At 48.9% G+C, this 22,676-nt stretch overlaps 1 protein-coding gene across 1 annotated transcript; it reads left to right on the top strand.

The window, feature by feature from the left end:
- Positions 1-172: 172 nt before the first annotated feature.
- Positions 173-22,482, top strand: cdk12 (cyclin-dependent kinase 12). Its single transcript, XM_041267106.1, has 15 exons — positions 173-2,275; positions 5,212-5,815; positions 5,984-6,075; positions 8,010-8,186; positions 8,482-8,621; positions 11,389-11,559; positions 11,693-11,882; positions 12,851-12,907; positions 13,078-13,179; positions 13,268-13,345; positions 13,565-13,681; positions 17,982-18,113; positions 18,201-18,442; positions 18,633-19,061; positions 20,630-22,482. The coding sequence occupies exons 1-15, from the start codon at positions 1,170-1,172 to the stop codon at positions 21,235-21,237; spliced, it is 4,245 nt and encodes a 1,414-aa protein (XP_041123040.1). The 5' UTR covers positions 173-1,169; the 3' UTR covers positions 21,238-22,482.
- Positions 22,483-22,676: the final 194 nt, after the last annotated feature.

Here is a 22,676-nt window from a genome sequence, read left to right as displayed (position 1 = left end):
CTTAGCGGTGGTTCGTGACGATTGTCTGTCAGTTTTGTAACAAATTACATGGACGTTGTGCTAATTATTGTAATGGTGAGTTTTCAGTTTATAAATTACTTTTATTTAGACAGATAGATATAAATTGAAGCTTTTTTTTTTGGGGGGGGGGGGTGTGCACAAAGGGTTTAAATGGTGAAATAAATAATTTTAAGATATTCTGTATATATGTACATTTTTTTAATAATATGCTTGTTCTCGTTCACTTTCTGAGCGCTGCCGCCACCTGTCGCTTGTTTGTCTCCACTGAGCACGGGAGAAGGAGGGGCGGGGCTCCGCTCTGGAAAGGCCGTTGCTTGGTTACCGTGCGAGTGACAGCGCGAGACACTTCCGGCTGCGGCTCGGGTGAGAGAAGGAGAGCGGAGACCAAAGCTGTCGGAAGGAGCCGTAATGGCGTCAGTGCTCTCTATTTAGCAACAGGGGCAGTAGCTGTTCTTAATCCGCAAACATCGCCCTAAATATAGGCCTGATAGGCTCCCAGGGCCACTCAAAATAAACTAGAACATCTACTGCACACGAATATACTGACATTTCTGACCAATATCAAAAACAAAGAGATTAAAAGACTGTATATATAAAACGACCATGTAAACAGTATCAACCGGTTCACGTTTTCATTTTCAGTTTTGTGAAACAATATCGCCCATTCATCATGGACTCTGGTTGTTTCTGCGTAAAAAGAAGGAATTAAATAAATTTCATTTAGCCTGCAATCGGGCTACGCGATAATAATAATAAAAAAAAGGTCTTGAGATCAGACGTTTCTTTTACAAAAAGATAATTAAACATTACCAATACTGCTGCTGCTAGCGGGGGGACAATGAGCAGGATGTAACGACTTCAATACCCAGCAGTGTGCTTTTAAAAAAAAAAAAAAAAAAAAAAAAAACAAACCAAGATCCAATTTCAGTCGCTCTATTTATTTTATTCTATTTTTTTTTTCACCGTAGGTCAGTGAGGGAGAGCATAAGCAGGAGAGAGAACGTGGGCTGCTACGTGATTTTTTTTTTTTTTTTTTTTTTGTTTTTGTAATTTATTTAAAATTACGTTTTTTTTGTGTGTGTGTTACTTTAATGTTTCGTTGTGGTTGGAGAGGCCCGGCTTTGGCAGGAGGTGTATTACCGTGAGGAATGCCCGGTTCTGAGAGACACCATGGAAGAAAAAAGCCGGATGGAGGCATTGCCGTTCCGTTACAACAGCCAAGCAACAGCGGGGCCCTTCATACCGCGCAGCCACAACCTTCCTCGGCTCCAAACATGACCAGCAAAGACGGTAAGCAGAACCTAAAGGCCTCCTTGTCAGCCTCCACAGCTAAGCACAAGCGCCACAAATCATCCAAGCATAACCGCCAAGCAGCGGCGCTAGACCACAGGCCCGGGACTACCACAAGCTCCGCGGCGCCCCCAGCGGTGAGTGTTATTAAACCTTTAGTGGAGTACGACGATATCAGCTCGGACTCTGACACTTTCTCGGACCCTCCCACACGGAGATCAGACAAGACCGGGAAAGGGGGAGGCAGCAGCGTGGAAGGTCGGGGTCACAAGCACAGGCACCCCCACAAGAGGGCCAAAGACCTGCACAAGGTAAAGGAAATAAGGGGTGGGGAGAAGAAGAGAAGTAGCAAGGAGCGAGAGAAGGAGAGCGAGGGGGCCAGGGGCAAGAGCAGCAGAGACAGGTCCTCGGGCTCCAGGAAGTTTGAGGACGGGGCGACTGGGAAGCGGGGCGAGCCCGCTGTCTCCTCAGCGTCCTTCGCTCCAGGACAACCAGCAGGTGCCAACCCCACTCCCTCCAAGAGCAAGGAGGGCGGCCGGGTGGCCAAGTCCCGCAAGGACAGCAAGCAGAGGCGAGACAAGGGAGACTCCCGCGCCGCCTCCTCCCAGAAGGACAGGGGGGACAAGAGCCATCGCAAGAAGGGGTACAAGGGGAGCCCCCGTAGGAAGCAGAAGGGCTCCCCCAGCCCCAAACCCAGAGGCGGGGGAGCCGATGACAGCCCTGGGGCAGTGGGGGGTGGGTATGGGCAGGACAGTGAGGACAGTTACCACTATCACCACCGGAGGCAGCAGAGCCCCAGCCCCCCGGCCTGCAAGGAGCCCTCCGGGAGGGGCAGGCAGCGGTCGGACAGCCGGCACCGCTCTTCCAGCTACGAGAGAGACAGCAGCCCTGGCTACTCCAGCAGGCGGCGCTCCCTCAGCCCCTATGCGAACCGGAGGTCATCCAGCACTAGCCCCGTGTCACGGTGAGTAATGGTTTTACCAGGAGGTGTAATTCCACACACTGGTTCAAGACAAGATGTGGGGGAGGGGGAGGGGGGAGGGGGGGGGGGGGGGGAGTGCCAGACTGTTGGGGTAGAGGAATGGGGTAGGGGGGGGGAGTGCCAGACTGTTGGGGTAGAGGAATGGGGTAGGGGGTCCTGCGAGGTGAGCACAGGCTAAATTAATTCACACTGCCACCAGTTCAGCTGCAACAGGTTTTAAAAGTGGAGCGCTCTGCTTCACTGCTGCCCAGTCTGCAGGGAGAACCCTGCTGAGGCACAGGTCTGCTGTACAGACAGCAGCAGCTCTGTGCTTTTGGAGCATATTTCTATTTTGCAGTGCAGTCCGCCTGTGGCTCTACTGCTCTGAGTTATGGCTAGCCTGGAATAATAAAAACGTGGACCGGCTCAATCTGCTATGCAGAGCTGTGCAGGGGGAGTCTGCACAGCAGTTTACTTTGAGCTTAATTGGGCAACACTTCAGACACGCTTGTGTAATGTTTGCCAAGGTCAGTTAAAATGAAATGCGAACTACTGCATATGCTGCTGCATGCTGGGAAGGCTCACAGTAAAACCTGGAATCGACGCTCACGTCATATTAGTGTCGCCAAAGTATCCTTTTATCATTTGAGAAATACAGCTAAACTTGGACCTATTGTTTCTGTATCTGATGCCGAAAGGCTCTAAATGGGCATAAGAAAGGACAAGGCCAAAATTGCATTTCAGTTTAATAAATTTGTAGCGGGCGCCAAGGCCACTAAACTTTGAGTAAGCATAGGGGGTTCTGAAACAACTGTTCAAATAACAAACCTGTATTTTTTCTTTTCATTGCTTTACACTTATAACTTTTGAAGTCTGTTTCAAAGCTCTTTTCAAAATGTCCGCTCTAGTGCACTGATAGCGTAATGATTGTTGCCCACATTGTCAAACAGGAAACGGCAGTAACGATCCAAGATGGGGTACGGAACAGAAAAGCCAGAGACCTTGTTATGTTTTGCTATTTTTTTAAATTTTTTTTTTATCGCTGCCTTGATCTGATTTAGAGGACAGATCTCAAACGCAGCAGACATTTTGAAAAGAGCTTTAAAGTTATAAGTGTAAAAAGCTGTCAGGATGTTAACAATGAAAAGATAAACTACAGGTACGTTATTTAAACAGCTGTAGCAACACATGGGGGCAATCTCGTTCCCACATGTTTGTTAAAATTTGCCAAGTCGCTGTGGTGCATTTGGAAGACCTGAAAAAAAAAAAAACGTAAGATGGATCCATAGTGATGATTAACAGTCTATCGTTACCTGCCGGCCTGATTGCATAGTGGTAACAAATACAAAAATTAAAATAAGAAGATAACAATAAACATTTCTAAGCTATTGATCAGGTCGAGCTGATTTCTTGGCAGAACGTGCAAGGCGCTCTGCTATTTTGTTCTGGACTGTCTTGTGAGATGCTTGTTCCCTCCCCCTCGCTGGTGTCATTTAATTACATCATGATGTTATTGTTTGGACCCACATCCTAATGCAAGCATCTGTAGCTGAAAGGGCACTGCAGCCATGAACACGCGTACATTTAGAGCGGCATTGCAGCGTGTCTTTGTTTCCTCTAGAATCGATTGTTGTAATCCCTTTTCTCTGGGGTCCCAGTACGTGCCCTGTCTCACTTACAGCTCATTCAGGACACAAGGAAACACAAAACCAGAAAAAGTGAAAATATTACTCCTGCTTTGGCTACCTTGAACTGGCTCCCTGTGCAGTTTAGAATTAAGATTTTGTATTTATTTAAGTAAAAGTTATGACTTCTTTCCCTGTGAAGTTACAGTGCTTGCCGTGTATGAAATGTATAGCCTGTCAGAGGTCGCGCTAGCTTTTCTGTTCACACGTTCCTGAAACGCACATGCCCAAAATTGTGCATCCCATCCATCAAATATACATTTGAACACCAAGGCTAAAACTCCAGAGATGAACGTTTTGGTACATTTTTATGAATGTTTAAACTGTATGACATGTAGTGGTTTCCAAACAAAGTGACTGCGTTGAAAATGTGCGCATGTGTAAGGAGTCCTATATGTGTCTCTGTCATTTACTGAGACATTTCCTGCAGTGCCAGAACACACAGATGAGACGTTTGGGATCAGTGGAAAAACGTGTTGCGGCAGCACTGTGGCGTTTGGAGACATGAATTGTCCCATATTGTTTATTTAAGTTGTAAAACCAAAAATACAATTTGTTTTTTCTTACAATAAAATATTCTACAAATGTACTTTGATTAAATAAAGGTATATTATATGTGTGCACTATTTACCATTGTTATGAATTTCTGATTCATCAATATTACAAAAACAGTTTAGCTCATCAGGTGTGTGTGTGTGTACAGATAGATAGAGAGCCGTGTTTATCACATGGAAATGTCTGATAAACAATGACGTCATTAGCTGTGCAGAAATCCACTGAGCACCACCTGTGGTTGTGTTAGTGTGGTTGTAATACACACACACACACACACACAGAGTTAGTGCGCATTAACTAACCAAACTGAATTAATAACCACACTCGATACTTGCTCTGAAAAGGATTACCTAGTGCGGTTGTTGCTGCCCTTTGTAACCGAACTGTGTGTGTGTATACAAACCGTATTAAGAGCAAAAGGTGAACTCACAACCGCATTTAGCCTGCGTGTGCATGCATGCGAGTGCGTGTGTGTACGCAGCCTTCGATATCTTTTTATACAATTAAAATAAAAATATTGCATTAGATTGTTTTTAAGTTAGACACAAATGTGTGTGACACACTTTGGGATCTCTATACAGGTGTATTTTATTGTGATTCTTTGTTTTGTCTTGTACAGTGCTCTGAGACTTTTTGTATGAAAGGCGCGATAATAAATAAAAATTTGACTCTCTCTCTCTCTTCCCATCCCACCTGCAGGCGGTCGGTTCGTTCGCGCAGCCGCTCCCCGCCCCCCTTCTCTTCCTCGTCCCGTCGCTCCTCGTCTCGCTCTCACAGTAAGAAGCGCTCGTCGGGGTCTCGGAGCCGGCAGTCTAGCGTGTCGCCCCCCCCTCCCGCCCGCTTCCCTCTCAACTCCAGCCTGGGGGCTGAGCTGAGCCGCAGAAAGAGGGAGCGCCAGGCCGCCGCCGCTGCTGCCGGGGCTGCTAGGGGCTCCCCAGGGCCACGGAGAGAGGAGCCCAGGGCTGCAGCTGCTCTCCCAACAGCCAACGCCAAGAGAGGGCCAAGCAAGCCTCCTCCCAAACCAGCTGAGAAGCAGAGCGAGGCTGAGACCAACTCCGTCACTGCGGCCGCTACTGCGGGGGTCAAACCAGAGCTGGAGGAGGTGTCCCCCCCAGACAGGAACACGGCGCCCCCCTCCGTCATTCTCACCCCAGCCCCTGAGGACACCCCCCAGCTCCCACTCCCCTGCTCTGAGCCCCCCAGGGAGGAGAATGCCTCACTGTCTGCTCCCCCTCCTCCTCTCCCTGTCCCCCAGTTCTCCTCTCCCCCTGGGGACTGCCCTCGGAGCTGTTGGGGGGGCCAAGTCTGGGGAGGGGAAGGGGGAGAGAGGGGGAAGCCAGGACCCTGGGGGACGCGGTCCTCCCCTACCTGAGGAGGGGATGGACTCCCTCCCCCCTCCTGGGGGAGGGGGGAGGAGGAGTGTTCCATTTAGAGGTCGGGGAGCCCTGCGCCTCGGGACATCTCGGGGTAGCACCCCGTGGGGCAACGTTCAGTGGGTTTCTGGTCCACCCTACCCCCCCTCCCCCTGCCCCCCATGCTGCTGGGAGATAACAGCTTGGGCAGGTGAGTGCTCTTCAATATTGTGTGTTTGTCTATTGTCTATTGTTCCCTGTACGCATTAGTGCTGTGCACATGGCGTTTCATATGGACCAAATGAGTGGAGAACAGTTTTAATCTTCGCACTGGCATTGCTACACACACACGCGCGCACACTGCTGCACACACACACACACACACACACACACACACACACACACACGGGTGAAAGTTTTCCATCTGTTGACTGAATTCTTTCAAAATGGCTTCTCCCTGATCCGTTCCTGTGATTCATGTAGAAATGTGTTTTCTCCTGTTGAACTGTAACTTGATCGAGACCATAGGTGCCTAACCCATAGGGCACTGGGGAGGCAAACTCTCTATATTTTGCCCCTTTACTTTTTTCTTGCTAGGTGTATACAGGTTTACAGGTGTATTGCTAGGTCTATGTTTTGTTATGGTTTTGTCCTTAATGGTTTTAAAAACAAGTCATTCAGAAGACACGGGAAGTCGAACACTGGTTTGACCCATCGTCTGCACTGTTTACAATAGTGAACTCCACCGCCAACCAAGGAGGAATTTGCTTAAGACGTTTTGTTTAAGACGTTCTTTCAAGTAAGCTTATTTGTGTATAAAAACCCCACAGAAGAGTCGCAGTCCTTGTTTCGCAGCCAGTGTCATCGTGCCTGAAATCGTAAGGGAATTCAAGTGTTGTTGCTTATATTACTCTCCCCGTCGTTCTTCATACTTGGCCCTTGTTAGATATACAGTAATGCACCTGATCCGAAGCAAGTGCAAAACCTGCCCCAATATTTAAAGTAAAAAATATAAATATTTTAAATTAGCAGAAAATGACGTGGTTGCAGCAGTTACATTATTGTTAAGCTGTTTTATAATGTGCAAACTTTACCCTCTAGCGCATTGGACCATATTTAGAAGCAGAAGCAATTTCTTAGAGGAATAAGACCATTTTAATGGTATAAAACAAGAAACCACTCTTGACTGGTCCTTCCTGCAGCTGAGTTTATATTGTGAAATGTATACTGCTGACATTTGTTTTATTCAGCATGTTAGAAGTGTCTCTTCTTCAGAGTATATATTTTGTTTATATATAGTAAACCAGCGCTTCTGACGTGGCAAGTATTTTGAATACTTCCCTTTAAAACAGCACTCTCTTTGTCTAACTTTAATAAAGTACATGTGGGAGTTCCAGGTGCCGCGTTGTTTAGAGATGCCTTTGGTACTGGCTGTGCTGCTTGCATGTGTTTGCAATTAGTGTGTGCTCAGTAAGTACATATTGAACATTTTATGTTGAAACACCTGCATAATTTTGTAGGTTTGCAGTGACTAAAACCATAATGCGATGGCTTTACTTTACAACAGCAAGGTTTGCTTGGTTTCTTAGGGAGGGTTTATTTTTTTATTATACAGTGATTGTTCCTGAATAAAGTGGTTTACTGGTCCAGAGCTTGTCTATACTCGGTCGGTATAATTTCGATTTTTGCTGTTATACAGTTAAATAAACATCATGCAAAAGCTCTGTTTTTACAGTTGGTTGTTGGTTATCAGCATTGGAAAGCATGTCAGACTCCTTCAACTTAGGTTTTTTGAAAATTGTCTAAGTGGTCCTTAAAGGCCTTTTAAATTTATATCCAAAAATACACCCTGAATTTACACCATCTGATTGAGTTCAGCAGAGATTGGAGATGCTTTTTTATTGGTTACACTAATATCCGAAAATCGTAATATTTTAAAAGTAGCCGACGCAAATATCATTTGACGGTGGATCAAACCGGTCGCTGACTTACTTTGAAAACCCACACAATGCTACACCTACAGACATTGCTACACACGTACACATGGCTACACACTCTGCTACGCAAATACACACACAGAGACTGTCGTTAGCCATCTTGCATATGTGAATGATCTTTTCTGCCCCCCCCCCCCTTCTCTTGTAGCCCGAAGGAATTGCCCCCCCATCGCTCTCAGAGGAAGGAGAAGGAGGGTCGAACCCGACACCTGCTGACTGACCTGCCCCTACCACCCTCCCTGCCAGGGGGGGACCCTTCACCCCCCCAGTCCCCCGCCCAGAAGACACCCCCCCAGCCACAGTCTGCCTTCAAGAAGAGACCAAAGTGAGTCCTGCTGCTAGACCTGCTTTGGAGCGGAAATGTTTTCCGAGCGTTTCTGATTGAGACAGTCATGTCAGCTGCACACAGCAGGATACGTGCTGTCTTACCAAATCAATATTTATTCAAAGTCTTTTTCCATGTGCGCATATGCATGCTGTACGCATGTAGTTTCGTCCACATTAATCTTGCAGCGCGTTATGAAACAGAAGCAACAGCAGGCTTCTCCCGATGGCTTTTCTGACTGGGTGCAGAAGTTCCCGGTCTGTGAAAGCTAAACGTTTCCCACTGTTTACACCAGGTTCTGCTGCCCGCGCTACGGAGAGAGGAAGCAGACGCAGAGCGACTGGGGGAAGCGCTGCGTTGACAAGTTCCACATCATCGGCATCATCGGAGAGGGAACCTATGGCCAGGTGTACAAGGCGAAGGACAAGGACACAGGTGAGCCGAACTTGTGTTCCAGTAGCTGGATACGCTACCAATCCTGAGATCTTTTGCTGTAATGGTCAAGGACACGGTCTAGTGAGGTCTGGGATTAAATATTTATATTAATAGGGTTTCTTTTTTTTTTTGGTTTTTATTAATGTCGTTTTTCAGTGCTTATTTTTAACTATTTTCTAGTTTTATGTAAATTTGGTTATATTCGCTTTTTATTTACTGTATCAAATGAGTGTTTTTGGTTAGTTTCCAAAATGCTTGGGCGTGTTTTTTTTCTGTCTAGGTACAGTAGTAACTCGACAGTACCTGCACACTTCAGCTGTTCTTTCTTTACTTTGCTTGGGGGGGGAGGAAAAATGAGAAATAAATTATATGTATGTATGTATAGTGATGCACAAAAGAAAAGCAACACTCGGGTCCAATGGATTTAATCAGATATCTTAAACATAGATATAGCAAACAAACACAGAAAATGTGAACAGAAATACAGATCAAAGAATCATGATAAGTTTTCAGTATGAAACGTGGCACACTGTCAAAATGAAAACATTGCAAAGTTAGTATTGGGCATGACCTCCCTGATCATTCACACGATCCTGGCAGCGCTGACGCATAGACCTGATCAGCCTGTGGATGCTCACCATGACGTCTCCACACACCTTCCGTTAGGTCTGTCAAGGGCAAACCAGCATTCATCAGGGAACACTCCTCCACTCTCTAAGCCGCCGCCTCAGATGTTCTCTGGCTCACAGAAGAGGGCGTTTTTGTCTCTCAGCTGAACAGCCTCCGTGGGTTGTTTGTTTCTTCCTGGAATTTCTTGTGCTGTAGCCACTGCAGTATTAAAACGATTCGGTGATGGATCAGTCCGATGTGACAGTCCTGGGCCGGTGTGGTGACCCTCTGCCTTCCAGGACGTGGCCTGTCCCTCACGGAGCCGGTTTCCTGGTTTCTCTGGATTAGATACAGAACATCTCATTCCCCGGACAACTTCTCTCACAGGCAGGCCGCCTTCAATCATACCGATAGCAACCAGGCGATCTTCATTACTCAAGCCGGGCATGGTCCTATCTTTCGCTGTTCTTGCGTTAATTAAAATCACGTCTTTTCGAATGGCTATTTATACAGATTCTTAATCAACTCATTTTGGCAATTTTAGCTCAACTCAAATACCAAACGCTGAGCACCTGGTGTTTTTATGAAATCACATGACTTGAGCTCAGTATTTTGTTATCCCAAGGAACAATACTACTAACAATCAACAAACCTATCTGCTCACTGTTTAAATAACGTTATGTATGTGCCCAGTGAGCTATTGATGTAAATCTTTTGTAGCAAAAGTTTTGCTTTTGTGGATGAGGAAAAAGGTCCAAGAAATAGTCTACAAATATTTATTTCAGCAATATTTTAGCAAAAATACAAATTCAAAAGTATTCATACCCTGACAAGGAAAATGAAATGAATAGCCAGTTGAGGCACCTTTACCAATAATAACCTCTTTTAAATGATTAGGATATTTGTCAATGAGCTTTTGGCATGATTCTTTTGTGATTTTTGACCATTCTTCAACACAGAATTGTTCCATTTCATTCAAATTCCGAGGACTTCTCTTGTGCACAGCCTTCTTCAACTCATACCAAAGATTCTCAGTTGGATTTAGATCGGGACTGACTTTAACCATTGTGAAGTAGATTTTGATGTGTGCTTCGGATCATTGTTGTGTTGGAACGCCCAGTTGCTCTTTAAACCAAGTTTTGTAGCAGAAGGTTTCAGATGATTGGCTAATATCTTTTGGTATGCTATGGAATCCATTTAATCAAGTATTGGAACTAAATTTCATGTGCCATTATAGGAAAAACAGCCCCATAGAAGGATATTACTACCTCCATGCTTGACAGTAGGTATGGTGTTCTTTTCTTTGTACACCTCACCAGACTTTCTCCAAACTTAACGACTATCAGAGTGACCAAATAGCTTGATTTTTGTTTCATCACTTCCCAAAACCTTTGACCAGAACCATTCAAATGCCGTTTTGCAAATTTTAAGCGGTTGTCCTTGTGACGTTTTTCTAAGAGTGGCTTTTTCCTTGGCCTGTGACCATTGAAACCCCAGTCCCAGTTGCAGCCAGTTCACTTTGAATATCTTTGGCAGTCAATCTTGGATTGTTATGAACCTTCCTCACAATTCTTCTACTTGTTCTTGGTATATGAACCTTCTTTCTTCCAGACAGAGGGAGCCTTGTGACAGTACCATGAGTCTTGTACGAGGACGTCATATCACTTAACCTTGTTAAATGTTTAATGTGACGCCTGATTGAGTAAATGGTTGACTTGAGATTTCAGTAAAATGAGTCTGTAATTAAAAGTTGAAAATATACGGTAATACTAATATTAATCTGTACCACCTATTGACTTCTGTGACGTTCAAATGGATCGCTCCAAAGCACAATGCTTTCAGTTCACGTCGTGTACAAGGGTTGACCCAAAAAAAAAGGAACCATATAATATTTATTTGTGATCAGTGTTTTTATCGTAATTTAAAAATAACGCTATATCGCCCGACCCTATGAAGCAGCCTCTTGTTATATGAATGTCTTGAGCAGTTTTGCTCCCTCTCTCTGTTTGTGCACAGGAGCTGGTGGGGTGACTCTCTATCTTTCTCACTGTTGCCCTCTGTCGTGCTGGCTTTTGCTCTTTCTCTGTCTCTCTTTCTCTCTCTTGCTCTGTCTGTTTAGGGGAGCTGTTGGGTTGACTCTCTCTCACTCTGTGTTCAGGGGAGCTGGTGGCCTTGAAGAAGGTGCGTCTCGACAATGAGAAGGAGGGGTTCCCCATCACAGCGATCCGAGAAATCAAGATCCTGCGGCAGCTGAACCACCGCAGCGTGGTCAACATGAAGGAGATTGTGACGGACAAGCAGGACGCGCTGGACTTCAAGAATGACAGAGGTCAGGATCAGAGTCCGGGGAGGGCGAAGGCTGCTGCTAACTCCCTCTGCCGTCTTTGCTTGTAAGCAATGGTACACAGTGTTTTGAACTATGCGTGTTGTGGGTGTGTCAGCCTCCCTCTACCTGTCCTCAGGTGCGTTCTACCTGGTGTTCGAGTACATGGATCACGACCTGATGGGCCTTTTGGAGTCAGGGTTGGTGCAGTTCTCAGAGGAGCACATCAAGAGCTTCATGAGGCAGCTACTGGAGGGGCTGGAGTACTGCCACAAGAAGAGCTTCCTGCACAGAGATATCAAGTGCTCCAACATACTGCTGAACAACAGGTACTGAGTGAGGGGGGAGTGTGTGTGAGAGAGAGAGAGAGAGAGAGAGAGGTGGAGAGGTGCTGTGAGAGAGAGAGGTGGAGAGGTGCTGTGAGAGAGAGAGGTGGAGAGGTGCTGTGAGAGAGAGAGGTGGAGAGGTGCTGTGAGAGAGAGAGGTGGAGAGGTGCTGTGTGTGCGAGAGGTGGAGATGTGCTGTGTGTGCGAGAGGTGGAGAGAGAGAGGTGGAGAGGTGCTGTGTGTGCGAGAGGTGGAGATGTGCTGTGAGAGAGAGAGGTGGAGAGGTGCTGTGTGTGCGAGAGGTGGAGAGGTGCTGTGAGAGAGAGGTGGAGAGGTGCTGTGTGAGAGAGAGGTGGAGAGGTGCTGTGAGAGAGAGGTGGAGAGGTGCTGTGTGAGAGAGAGGTGGAGAGGTGCTGTGAGAGAGAGGTGGAGAGGTGCTGTGTGAGAGAGAGGTGGAGAGGTGCTGTGTGAGAGAGAGGTGGAGAGGTGCTGTGTGTGCGAGAGGTGGAGATGTGCTGTGAGAGAGAGAGGTGGAGAGGTGCTGTGTGTGCGAGAGGTGGAGAGGTGCTGTGTGAGAGAGAGGTGGAGAGGTGCTGTGTGTGCGAGAGGTGGAGAGGTGCTGTGTGTGCGAGAGGTGGAGAGGTGCTGTGTGTGCGAGAGGTGGAGAGGTGCTGTGTGTGCGAGAGGTGGAGAGGTGCTGTGTGTGCGAGAGGTGGAGATGTGCTGTGAGAGAGAGAGGTGGAGAGGTGGAGTGCTGTGAGAGAGAGAGGTGGAGAGGTGCTGTGTGTGCGAGAGGTGGAGATGTGCTGTGAGAGAGAGAGGTGGAGATGTGCTGTGTGTGCGAGAGAGGGAGAGGTGCTCTGTGTGTGTGTGAGGGGGGAGAGGGGCTAGTGTGTGTGGGGGGTGGGGTGGGCGCTGTGTGTAAGAAGTTTAACTGTAGATTTTAACTGTTGCCTTTTGTGTCACTTCAGCGGACAGATTAAACTGGCAGATTTCGGTCTGGCTCGACTCTACAACTCGGAAGAAAGGTGAGATAATCGCTCCTTTTATCGATTTTGTTCTTTTTTTTTTTTTTCTTTCTCATATCTTACTCCCAGAGCGAGACCGCCTTGTGCAGCAGTGTGTGTCTTGCTCTGGGGTTTCCTGTCCCTCTGACTGGCCTTTCTCTGACTTCCTGTCTGTGCGTCCCCATCTGCAGCCGTCCCTACACCAACAAGGTGATCACACTGTGGTACCGGCCGCCCGAGCTGCTGCTGGGAGAGGAGCGCTACACTCCAGCCATCGACGTGTGGAGCTGCGGGTGAGTCTGGATCAGCCTTGTGCCCAGCCTGAAAGGAGTGCCAAAGAAGGGGTTCAAATCCTGTCTGTCTGTCTGTCTTTCTCCGCAGCTGCATTCTCGGGGAGCTGTTCACCAAGAAGCCTATCTTCCAGGCCAATCAGGAGCTGGCTCAGCTGGAGCTCATCAGGTACTCCCCAGACCCTGTGCCTGTCCAGCAGACAGGCAGCTAAAGCAGTGTGGCATTGACACTTTGTTAAAAACATTTCAATAGCAATACTTCCACCACTGACAGTACAGTATTTAACGCAGTGGCTCTTAGTTTTTAATTTATATGCACTGTAGGATTTTGACAGGAGAGTGTGTTTGGTTTGTCACTTGCCTAACCCAGCCTCCCCCCTCTCTCCAGCCGTTTGTGTGGCAGCCCCTGCCCAGCAGCCTGGCCCGATGTCATCAAGCTGCCGTACTTCAACACCATGAAGCCCAAGAAGCAGTACCGGCGCCGGCTGCGGGAGGAGTTTGCTTTGTGAGTGGAGCATCTCTGCGGGTCTCTGTCTCCCTGCTCCTTGCTTCGTCCCGCCATCTCACTGCTCTCCCTCACTGTCTGTCTGTGTGTCTCCCCCCCCCATCTCAAGTGCAGTGTGTCGCTCTGCAGTGCTGAGGGGATTCTGTTCTGGGCGCAGTGTGTCGCTCTGCAGTGCTGAGGGGATTCTGTTCTGGGTGCAGTGTGTCGCTGTGCAGTGATGAGGAGATTCTGTTCTGGGTGCAGTGTGTCGCTCTGCAGTGCTGAGGGGATTCTGTTCTGGGTGCAGTCGCACTGCAGTGCTGAGGGGATTCTGTTCTGGGTGCAGTGTGTCGCTCTGCAGTGCTGAGGGGATTCTGTTCTGGGTGCAGTCGCTCTGCAGTGCTGAGGGGATTCTGTTCTGGGTGCAGTCGCTCTGCAGTGCTGAGGGGATTCTGTTCTGGGTGCAGTGTGTCGCTCTGCAGTGCTGAGGGGATTCTGTTCTGGGTGCAGTGTGTCGCTCTGCAGTGCTGAGGGGATTCTGTTCTGGGTGCAGTGTGTCGCTCTGCAGTGCTGAGGGGATTCTGTTCTGGGCGCAGTGTGTCGCTCTGCAGTGCTGAGGGGATTCTGTTCTGGGTGCAGTGTGTCGCTCTGCAGTGCTGAGGGGATTCTGTTCTGGGTGCAGTGTGTCGCTCTGCAGTGCTGAGGGGATTCTGTTCTGGGTGCAGAGTGTCTCTGCAGTGCTGAGGGGATTCTGTTCTGGGTGCAGTGTGTCGCTCTGCAGTGCTGAGGGGATTCTGTTCTGGGTGCAGTGTCTCTGCAGTGCTGAGGGGATTCTGTTCTGGGTGCAGTGTCTCTGCAGTGCTGAGGGGATTCTGTTCTGGGTGCAGTGTCTCTGCAGTGCTGAGGGGATTCTGTTCTGGGTGCAGTGTGTCGCTCTGCAGTGCTGAGGGGATTCTGTTCTGGGTGCAGTGTCTCTGCAGTGCTGAGGGGATTCTGTTCTGGGTGCAGAGTGTCTCTGCAGTGCTGAGGGGATTCTGTTCTGGGTGCAGTGTGTCGCTCTGCAGTGCTGAGGGGATTCTGTTCTGGGTGCAGTGTCTCTGCAGTGCTGAGGGGATTCTGTTCTGGGTGCAGTGTGTTGCTCTGCAGTGCTGAGGGGATTCTGTTCTGGGTGCAGTGTCTCTGCAGTGCTGAGGGGATTCTGTTCTGGGTGCAGTGTGTCGCTCTGCAGTGCTGAGGGGATTCTGTTCTGGGTGCAGTGTCTCTGCAGTGCTGAGGGGATTCTGTTCTGGGTGCAGTGTGTCGCTCTGCAGTGCTGAGGGGATTCTGTTCTGGGCGCAGTGTGTTGCTCTGCAGTGCTGAGGGGATTCTGTTCTGGGTGCAGTGTCTCTGCAGATTGAGGGGATTCTGTTCTGGGCGCAGTGTGTTGCTCTGCAGTGCTGAGGGGATTCTGTTCTGGGTGCAGTGTCTCTGCAGTGCTGAGGGGATTCTGTTCTGGGTGCAGTGTGTCGCTCTGCAGTGCTGAGGGGATTCTGTTCTGGGTGCAGTGTCTCTGCAGTGCTGAGGGGATTCTGTTCTGGGCGCAGTGTGTTGCTCTGCAGTGCTGAGGGGATTCTGTTCTGGGTGCAGTGTCTCTGCAGTGCTGAGGGGATTCTGTTCTGGGCGCAGTGTGTTGCTCTGCAGTGCTGAGGGGATTCTGTTCTGGGTGCAGTGTCTCTGCAGTGCTGAGGGGATTCTGTTCTGGGTGCAGTGTGTCGCTCTGCAGTGCTGAGGGGATTCTGTTCTGGGCGCAGTGTGTTGCTCTGCAGTGCTGAGGGGATTCTGTTCTGGGTGCAGTGTCTCTGCAGTGCTGAGGGGATTCTCTTCTGGGTGCAGTGTCTCTGCAGTGCTGAGGGGATTCTGTTCTGGGTGCAGAGTGTCTCTGCAGTGCTGAGGGGATTTCAGGATTTTCACAGGGCCTTGCACGTAAGGTGTGGCAGTCTTCCTTGTACTCGGCACCTTGATAGTGTTCTGCGCAGGTTCCGTCTTTTTCACCAGAGTGCTGATACCTTTTTTCACTTTTTCGAATTTCTTTTGAGAGCAATCTGGCAAATACAGCTGGCTGCTGCTCCTAAAAGCCTTTCAGCTGTATCAAAGTCAGGGTTCCACATGGTAACATTGATTTTCAGCTTGAGGATGTTACTTGCTGTCGTGCTTCGTCTGAAGAAATTTACAATTCGCTTAACTCGGCAAGCGAGCTGCAGAAAGCATGAGAGGCCAAATTCAAAGCATGAGCAAAACACTTAATGTGTGTCATGTTTAGCTTCATGAGCAGCAATAACCACCCTGGAGGCATTATCGGTCACTGTTGCAGGGTTCTTGTCTGCAGTGCTCTGTTCTTCGATAGCAGGTCTGCAATATCCTCAACGGTATGGCTTTTTAGGAAAGCCCTTGTCTGGAGGACGTTTGAGATCGGTGTCTGGTCCACGGATATGTGGTGACGGGTAATTGTCACGTATGATTCTGTTTGAGGTTCAGCTATCCTGCTGTAAATCAGGAACTGCACTTTCAGTAATATAGCGACGGGTACGAACAGTGTGTTTTGGCTCCAAAGCATTTATTTATCATTTTTCGAAACTCTTTGTACATTGCTTTGCCGTTGCCGTCTGTAACTGCGATGGTGAGCCGTCAGTCTGATGGTGTCATTTTAAGTGAAAACTCTGATTGGTTTTGTTGCCTGAAATACTTGATTCGAGCCTCGCATATTGTACACACTGCTCAAGTCTTATCAAGAACTTGAGGCGAGTCCTGGATGCAGCTAAAACCAAAATGAATCCACACTGTAGATTTTAAAAGGCCAGAGCAGGTCGAATTTTGCCGTCGCCATCCATAGCTTGATGAGATGAATAACCCGCCTCTGCTCAGCTTCCCATGGGCTTGGCGTAATACCCTTAGCTGCACACCCGGTATGTGAGGCTGCTAGGATACACTCAAATAAACAGTATTGTCAGCGTTGACATGAATTAACAGCAAACACTGTTCTATCAGATTTATATGCTTATAAACAAAAAAACCACGATATGGGTCACTGTCGATAACTGTCGTCAAGAAAAGTTTTGTGTGTATCGACACACCCCTAGTGTAGAATCATTTTTGTGATTTCTAGGTGTAATGATTCAGTCGGGTATTTGTCTCATTTTTTGTGGTCTGGGTCCCCACGCTTCACTGCCATAGAGAAGAATCGCTTCAGTAATTCTGAGCCAAATTTTTACTGGTGGTTTAATTTTCTAAAGTAGATTCTTCATGGCATAGAAAGCCCTTCATGTCTAGTCTTTCGACGCTTTTATAGCCATGTGAAAGCTCACTGATTGTCAGACCCAGGGATGTGTAGCTGGTGCTGTGCTTCAGCGTGGTGGTGTCAGAGTGAAGCCCAGGGATGTGTAGCTGGTGCTGTGCTTCAGCGTGGTGGTGTCAGAGTGAAGCCCAGGGATGTGTAGCTGGTGCTGTGCTTCAGCGTGGTGGTGTCAGAGTGAAGCCCAGGGATGTGTAGCTGGTGCTGTGCTTCAGCGTGGTGGTGTCAGAGTGAAGCCCAGGGATGTGTAGCTGGTGCTGTGCTTCAGCGTGGTGGTGTCAGAGTGAAGCCCAGGGATGTGTAGCTGGTGCTGTGCTTCAGCGTGGTGGTGTCAGAGTGAAGCCCAGGGATGTGTAGCTGGTGCTGTGCTTCAGCGTGGTGGTGTCAGAGTGAAGCGGTACCTGTTTCCCTGAGATCTGGCTTTCTTCTGGAAGACCATGACTCTGGTCTTGTCCAGGTTTACTGCCAGGGCCTAGTTGTGACAGTACTGTTCTAGCAGTGACAGGCTCTGCTGCAGACAATGTAGAGTGAGGCCAGGGACTGCAGACTGCTCCAGCACTGTGGCCAGCTCGTCGATATAGATGTGGAACAGTGTTGGGCTCAGACTGCAGCCCTGTCTCTCTCCACACCCCTGTGTGAAGAGTTCTGAATTCTGTCCTTTTGTTACCATTTATTTTCTGAATGCATTGACTTTATGATGACATACTTTCTGTCAAATTGATTCAAGTGCCTTTTTAAAATCAGTACAGCAGGCAAATATTTGTCCCTTGTTAGTTTGGATGTGTTTATTAGGGTGTTTTGGGTGTAAATATGGTGTTTTGTAGGAAGCCAGTCTGACTCTTACTCAGGACGCTGTGCTCAGTAGAAAAGGCCAGTATTCGGGCTTTAATAGGCAGAATGTCGCTCTTCCTTCCTCCCTCACTGTCTCTCTTGCTCTCTCTCCTTCCCTCACTCTCTCTCCCTTCCTGACTGTCATTGTCTCTGTCTGTCCAGTATTCCCAGCCCTGCTCTGGACCTGCTGGACCGTATGCTGACCCTTGACCCCGGGCGGCGCTGCACAGCGGAGCAGGCCCTGCAGAGCGATTTCCTGAGCAACGTGGAGCCCAGCAAGATGAGCCCCCCCGAGTGAGTGCAGCGCTGAGCCTGTGTGTGTTCCGTTGCACAGTGCGTTAATGTACAGTACACAGTATTCATGCCTCTCCCTCCCCCCAGCCTCCCTCACTGGCAGGACTGCCATGAGCTCTGGAGCAAGAAGCGGCGGCGGCAGAGACAGAGCGGGGTGGCCGAGGATGTGCCCGTCACCAAAGTGCCTCGCAAGGACCCGGCACCCCCTCCTGCAGGCAAAGAGAACAGCCGCGCCGTCCCCAGCCCTGCAGGCACGCAGCCCCCCGGCCCTCCCTCCAGAAAGGGCCCCCCCGCGGAGGAGCTACCCGGAGGGACCGCCACGCTGAGAGGTGCGGTGCAGTGGTGTGCATTCAGGGGGTCTGTAACCTCGGACAGTCCTGTTACAATCTCTCCAGAACGGAGCCTCCTGTCACTGTGCTTTGCAGAGTGCTAACCCAGCCTTCCTGTCCCTCTCCTCTGTGCATGTCTGGGGAAGCTGTAGTTAGCCCTGTGCTAACTGTGTCTCTCTCCTCTTTGCAGGTCTCGGTGAGGCTGCAGAGCAGCTCAATCAGAATGAGATGGCCGTGCTGCTCAATCTGCTCCAGAGGCAGACGGATCTCAGTCTGCCCCAGATGGCGCAGCTGCTGAACGTGGGTTCGAACCCGGAGACACAGCAGCAGCTGGAATCTCTCACCCAGTCGCTGTCCGCGCTGACAGAGGCATCCAATCAGCAGCGAGGGTACCAGAAGGAGGAGGAGCCTAGCTCTGCAGAAACTGTAGCAGAACAGCCTCGCCCCCCCGAGCCCGCTCCATTGGCCGACCTGCCTGCCAGTCAGGAGGATCTGCCCAATCTGCTGGCTCTGCTGCTGGGGCAGCTCATCAAGCCACAGGAAGGGGCGGAGCAAGCAGACGAGAGCAACGGTGTCCAATCAGAGGAGCCTCCGGCAGCCAGCAGCAATGAACGCAAAGGCAAGTGCGCGAGCGGGGCAGTGCAGCAATCCCCTGGTCTGCATTGGGGTTTCACCCGCTCTGTACACGGTGTTGGTGTGTCGGGAGAATTGAGGTTTTTAGATAGCCAGTCCAAGGTAATTCATTAACAAGTGTAGTGGTTTAATTCAGTTAGCATCATTGGTGATAAAGTTGTTCAAACAAGCTCATGGTCGCAAAGCTAACAATTGCACAAGAAAAAAAACACTTCTCCTTTTTTAAAGAATTTATCAAAAATTGTGAATAAAATACGGTACAATAATAATCTGGTAATCCCTCATCTTCAGTACAAATGTGAATTCCAGGTCAGTAAATATAATACGAAGATGCCAGCAGACTAACTACTTAAGTAAATACATTAATGATGGATTCTAATTAAGAGGATATTGTGAAATTCTAATGAATTCTTTAATCGGAGTCACTGCTGAACACCCATTCATTTGTTCCTTTAAGAAATAAGATTCCGCTCCCCTTTCAGATTCATAATTACCTTGTAATTCTAGCTGGTTTTAACCCTTTGCAGTCCATTTATTCAGTGCTGGTCTGTCGCGTTGGGTCCAATTTTATTTTCACACGTGCTGTTTTTAAAATATTTTTCTTCAGAGTAAAACAGATTTAAAAGCATTGCATGGCAAAACGACATCAGTACTGCATCTCCAGCCAAGCCCCGCCCCTGTTCGCTGTATCTTTCACATACCTCTTTATAGACGTGCATACTGATAAATCCTCTCCTGATCACTCGGTTTATCATAATGTGATCCAAATCATTATTCTATTACGATAACATCTCAAAAAGCTCTGCACATGTCCATGATATTCTTTGAACAGTGGACGCGGAAGCAGCTCTCTCCTTTGCCTCAGTGTTATCTCTGTGGTGCAGGGGGGGGCTATCAGGTACGCCCTTTTTCTCTGCTTCATTCAGCTCCTCTCTGCCTCACTCGGCCATTGAAAGGTTTTCTCGACTTTTTCCGGAGAAAAAACGACTAGAGACCTGCGCTTTTACATCTTTTTGGTGTCGGACTGGGAAGGGAAAATTGTAATGTCAGACCTGGTCCGACATAGTACCGCAAAGGGTTAATCTTTCATGACTACCCCGTGCCCATTAAAAATAAAAAATTAAACCTTTCCCAGGGCAGCACATTGCTACATTTCTAGTGGAGACTCTACTTGCGTATTGCAGTTAAGATACAGAGGATTTAAAATAAGTGCAAATTGAGGTGACATGGGGGGAAAAAAAGTGCCTCAGAAGAATGTGCTCGTGACCGTAAGGGTTTCATTTGTAAGACGGCAAACGAGAGAAGGGACAACTGAAGCGATTACTTCAAGATGCTATAGCCTGCTCTTCTCCTTCGTCTGACCAACCTTAAAAAACCGGTACAATCAGTACAATTATAAATACATTTAAAACACAAAGAACAAAAGGGAGACTAGGCCAGCTGTCTCCAGTCATCTTCTGACTCGTATTCACCTGAGTGTTCTTACAGGTGTATTTGACACTGGATATTTATTGTTATAAAACCTAGTATTGTTTTGTTTTTTGTCCTGTGCAGAGTCAGGTCTTGGCCGACGGAAGGTACCGGGTTCGAGTCCGGGCATGGTCCCCCCTGAGAAGAGGCCCCCAGAGCCCCCAGGGCCCCCTCCCCTTCCCTCCAGTGAGGCCGATGGGGAGCTCCCAGCATCCCAGGACCTGAACCCAGCAGTGGCCGCGGCACTGCTGCAGCTCATCACCCAACAGGAGGCAGGGCCAGGCCAGGAGAGGGTGGGGCCGAGGGGGCAGGGGGAGGAGCCCCAGCACAGGAGGGCAGAGTCGCACAGAGGGGCCCGCTCTTCCAGCCAGCAGAGAGCAGCGCAACCAGCCTGGAATAGCACTGCGGGGGGAGGTCATCCCTCTGAGCCTCCCCCTCCTGACAGAGCCCCACCCGAGCCAGACACCCCCTCTGGGAAGGCACTGCTGGCTCCCCCCTGCTCCACGCAGTTCCCTGGGGATCAGGACCTGCGGTTCAGCCGTGGCGGGCCCCTAGGGAAGCAGCATGCTGAACCAGGGGCCACAGAGCACAGCAATTCTGGAGGGGGCTCGGAGTGGGAGTCCAACAAGGGGTACAGGGGAGCTGGCCGCGCAAAGCCCAGGGGAGGCAGGGGGAAAGGCGTGCCCTACTGAGCCCCAATCCCCCATGCAGTGACAGGACAAGGGCCCTCACTCACTGCTTCTCCAACGAGGGTCCAAGTGGATACCCCATTTAGGAGGTGGGAGGGAGGCAAGTGAGCCTTAACTGAAATCCTGACTGGGGACCCTTCTTACCTGAACCCAAACACCCCCACACACCCTGAGCAGGGGCGCCCTCTTGCTGTATTTAGGGGGCTCAAGGGTATTTTTTGTGGTGGTTTTTTTTTTTTTGTTTTGGTTGCCCCTTCCATGGAGGGTTGAACTGCAGGACTGTCAGTCTGGGAGTTTTTCCTGTGGAATTGAAAGTGCAGGGATGAACAACGGAGCAGCACTTTCGGGGAGGGAGGGACCTGCTGTTTTCAGATATTATGGGGTGGGGTTGTCGAGGGAACCTGTGGATTGAATGGATCAGAATATGTGACATTGCGCACACAGCAACACACTAGCTAGCTGAGGTGACACGCTGGACTAACAAAGACGTAATGTGAAATATTGAATTATATGTGAGAACAAATGAATTAACAGGAGGGTACTGCTGAAGATGTAAAGACCTGTGACCCCTGACCTTGTGCCTCGTGCTCCCCTTTCAGTGACCCCTAAATTGACCTCGCCCCAGAGGAGGGGGGGGGGGGGGGGGGGGGGCTGTAAGAGGAACGCACCACTTTGATTTTTTGTTAGTTTTTTTTGTCACTGTGCAGCATTGATTTAGGGATCCACGGTGATCCTGCACTCAGACTGACTGACTGTATTTCTGGACTGAGCAGTAGTGATTCCTGCCGGGGGGCTGTCTGTCTTGTATCTCTGTGTGGAATACAAATCGCCCCCTCCTGTGCTGGAAGTGGGCTTCAAGCTGGATAGCAATCTCTTAACTCCATGGCAACGGTAGCAATGTTCTTCTAGCTCGCTGGCTACCCCTGTGCTTTTAGCTGACTGTGCAGGCTTCAGCTCACCCAGGCGCACAGAGTGGAGGCTGCTGTGAAACTGGCACCATTGTGGATCCAGAAGGGCATCAGTGCTGTGCTGGAATCGAGAGAGCGACTGGCTCAAAATGGCAGACCTAGGAATGCGGTTTCACCACACCCTCCTTTACTCTCTAAACACCCCGCCCCCCCCTTTCCTGAAATTGCATCAAAGGATCACACACAGTGCCCTCTAATGTTTAGGCTGTCATACCTCAAGGAATTCCCTGTTTCAGTTTAAACTGTCCTGAAATAAACCTTTGAAAGCTTTAAATATGAATTGTCTTCCACTTAGTGTCATTTTATTTGTTGTCCCCCCCCCCCCAGTCCTGGCTAAGTTGTGTTCTCCATTGCTCAATGGCAGGAGCTGATATAAATGGGTTCTGATAGTATAGCATTGTAGAATTAATCACACAATGTGTTTTTTGTTTTGTTTTTTTGTTTCTGAAAGTTGGTCCCAAGATCATACTACAG

The sequence above is a fragment of the Polyodon spathula genome, chromosome 12, assembly GCF_017654505.1.
Source record: "Polyodon spathula isolate WHYD16114869_AA chromosome 12, ASM1765450v1, whole genome shotgun sequence".
NCBI lineage: Eukaryota > Metazoa > Chordata > Actinopteri > Acipenseriformes > Polyodontidae > Polyodon > Polyodon spathula.
Note: the sequence above shows the minus strand (reverse complement) of the source record. Positions and strands in the feature narration are given on the sequence as shown.

Excerpts from the sequence above, each read along its gene's own strand:
- cdk12 (XM_041267106.1), top strand. The coding sequence starts at position 1,170 with ATGCCCGGTTCTGAGAGACACCATGGAAGAAAAAAGCCGGATGGAGGC. Across the intron at positions 13,346-13,564 it reads GCTCAGCTGGAGCTCATCAG|CCGTTTGTGTGGCAGCCCCT; the intron begins GTACTCCCCAGA and ends CCCTCTCTCCAG. Across the intron at positions 18,443-18,632 it reads AGGGACCGCCACGCTGAGAG|GTCTCGGTGAGGCTGCAGAG; the intron begins GTGCGGTGCAGT and ends TCCTCTTTGCAG.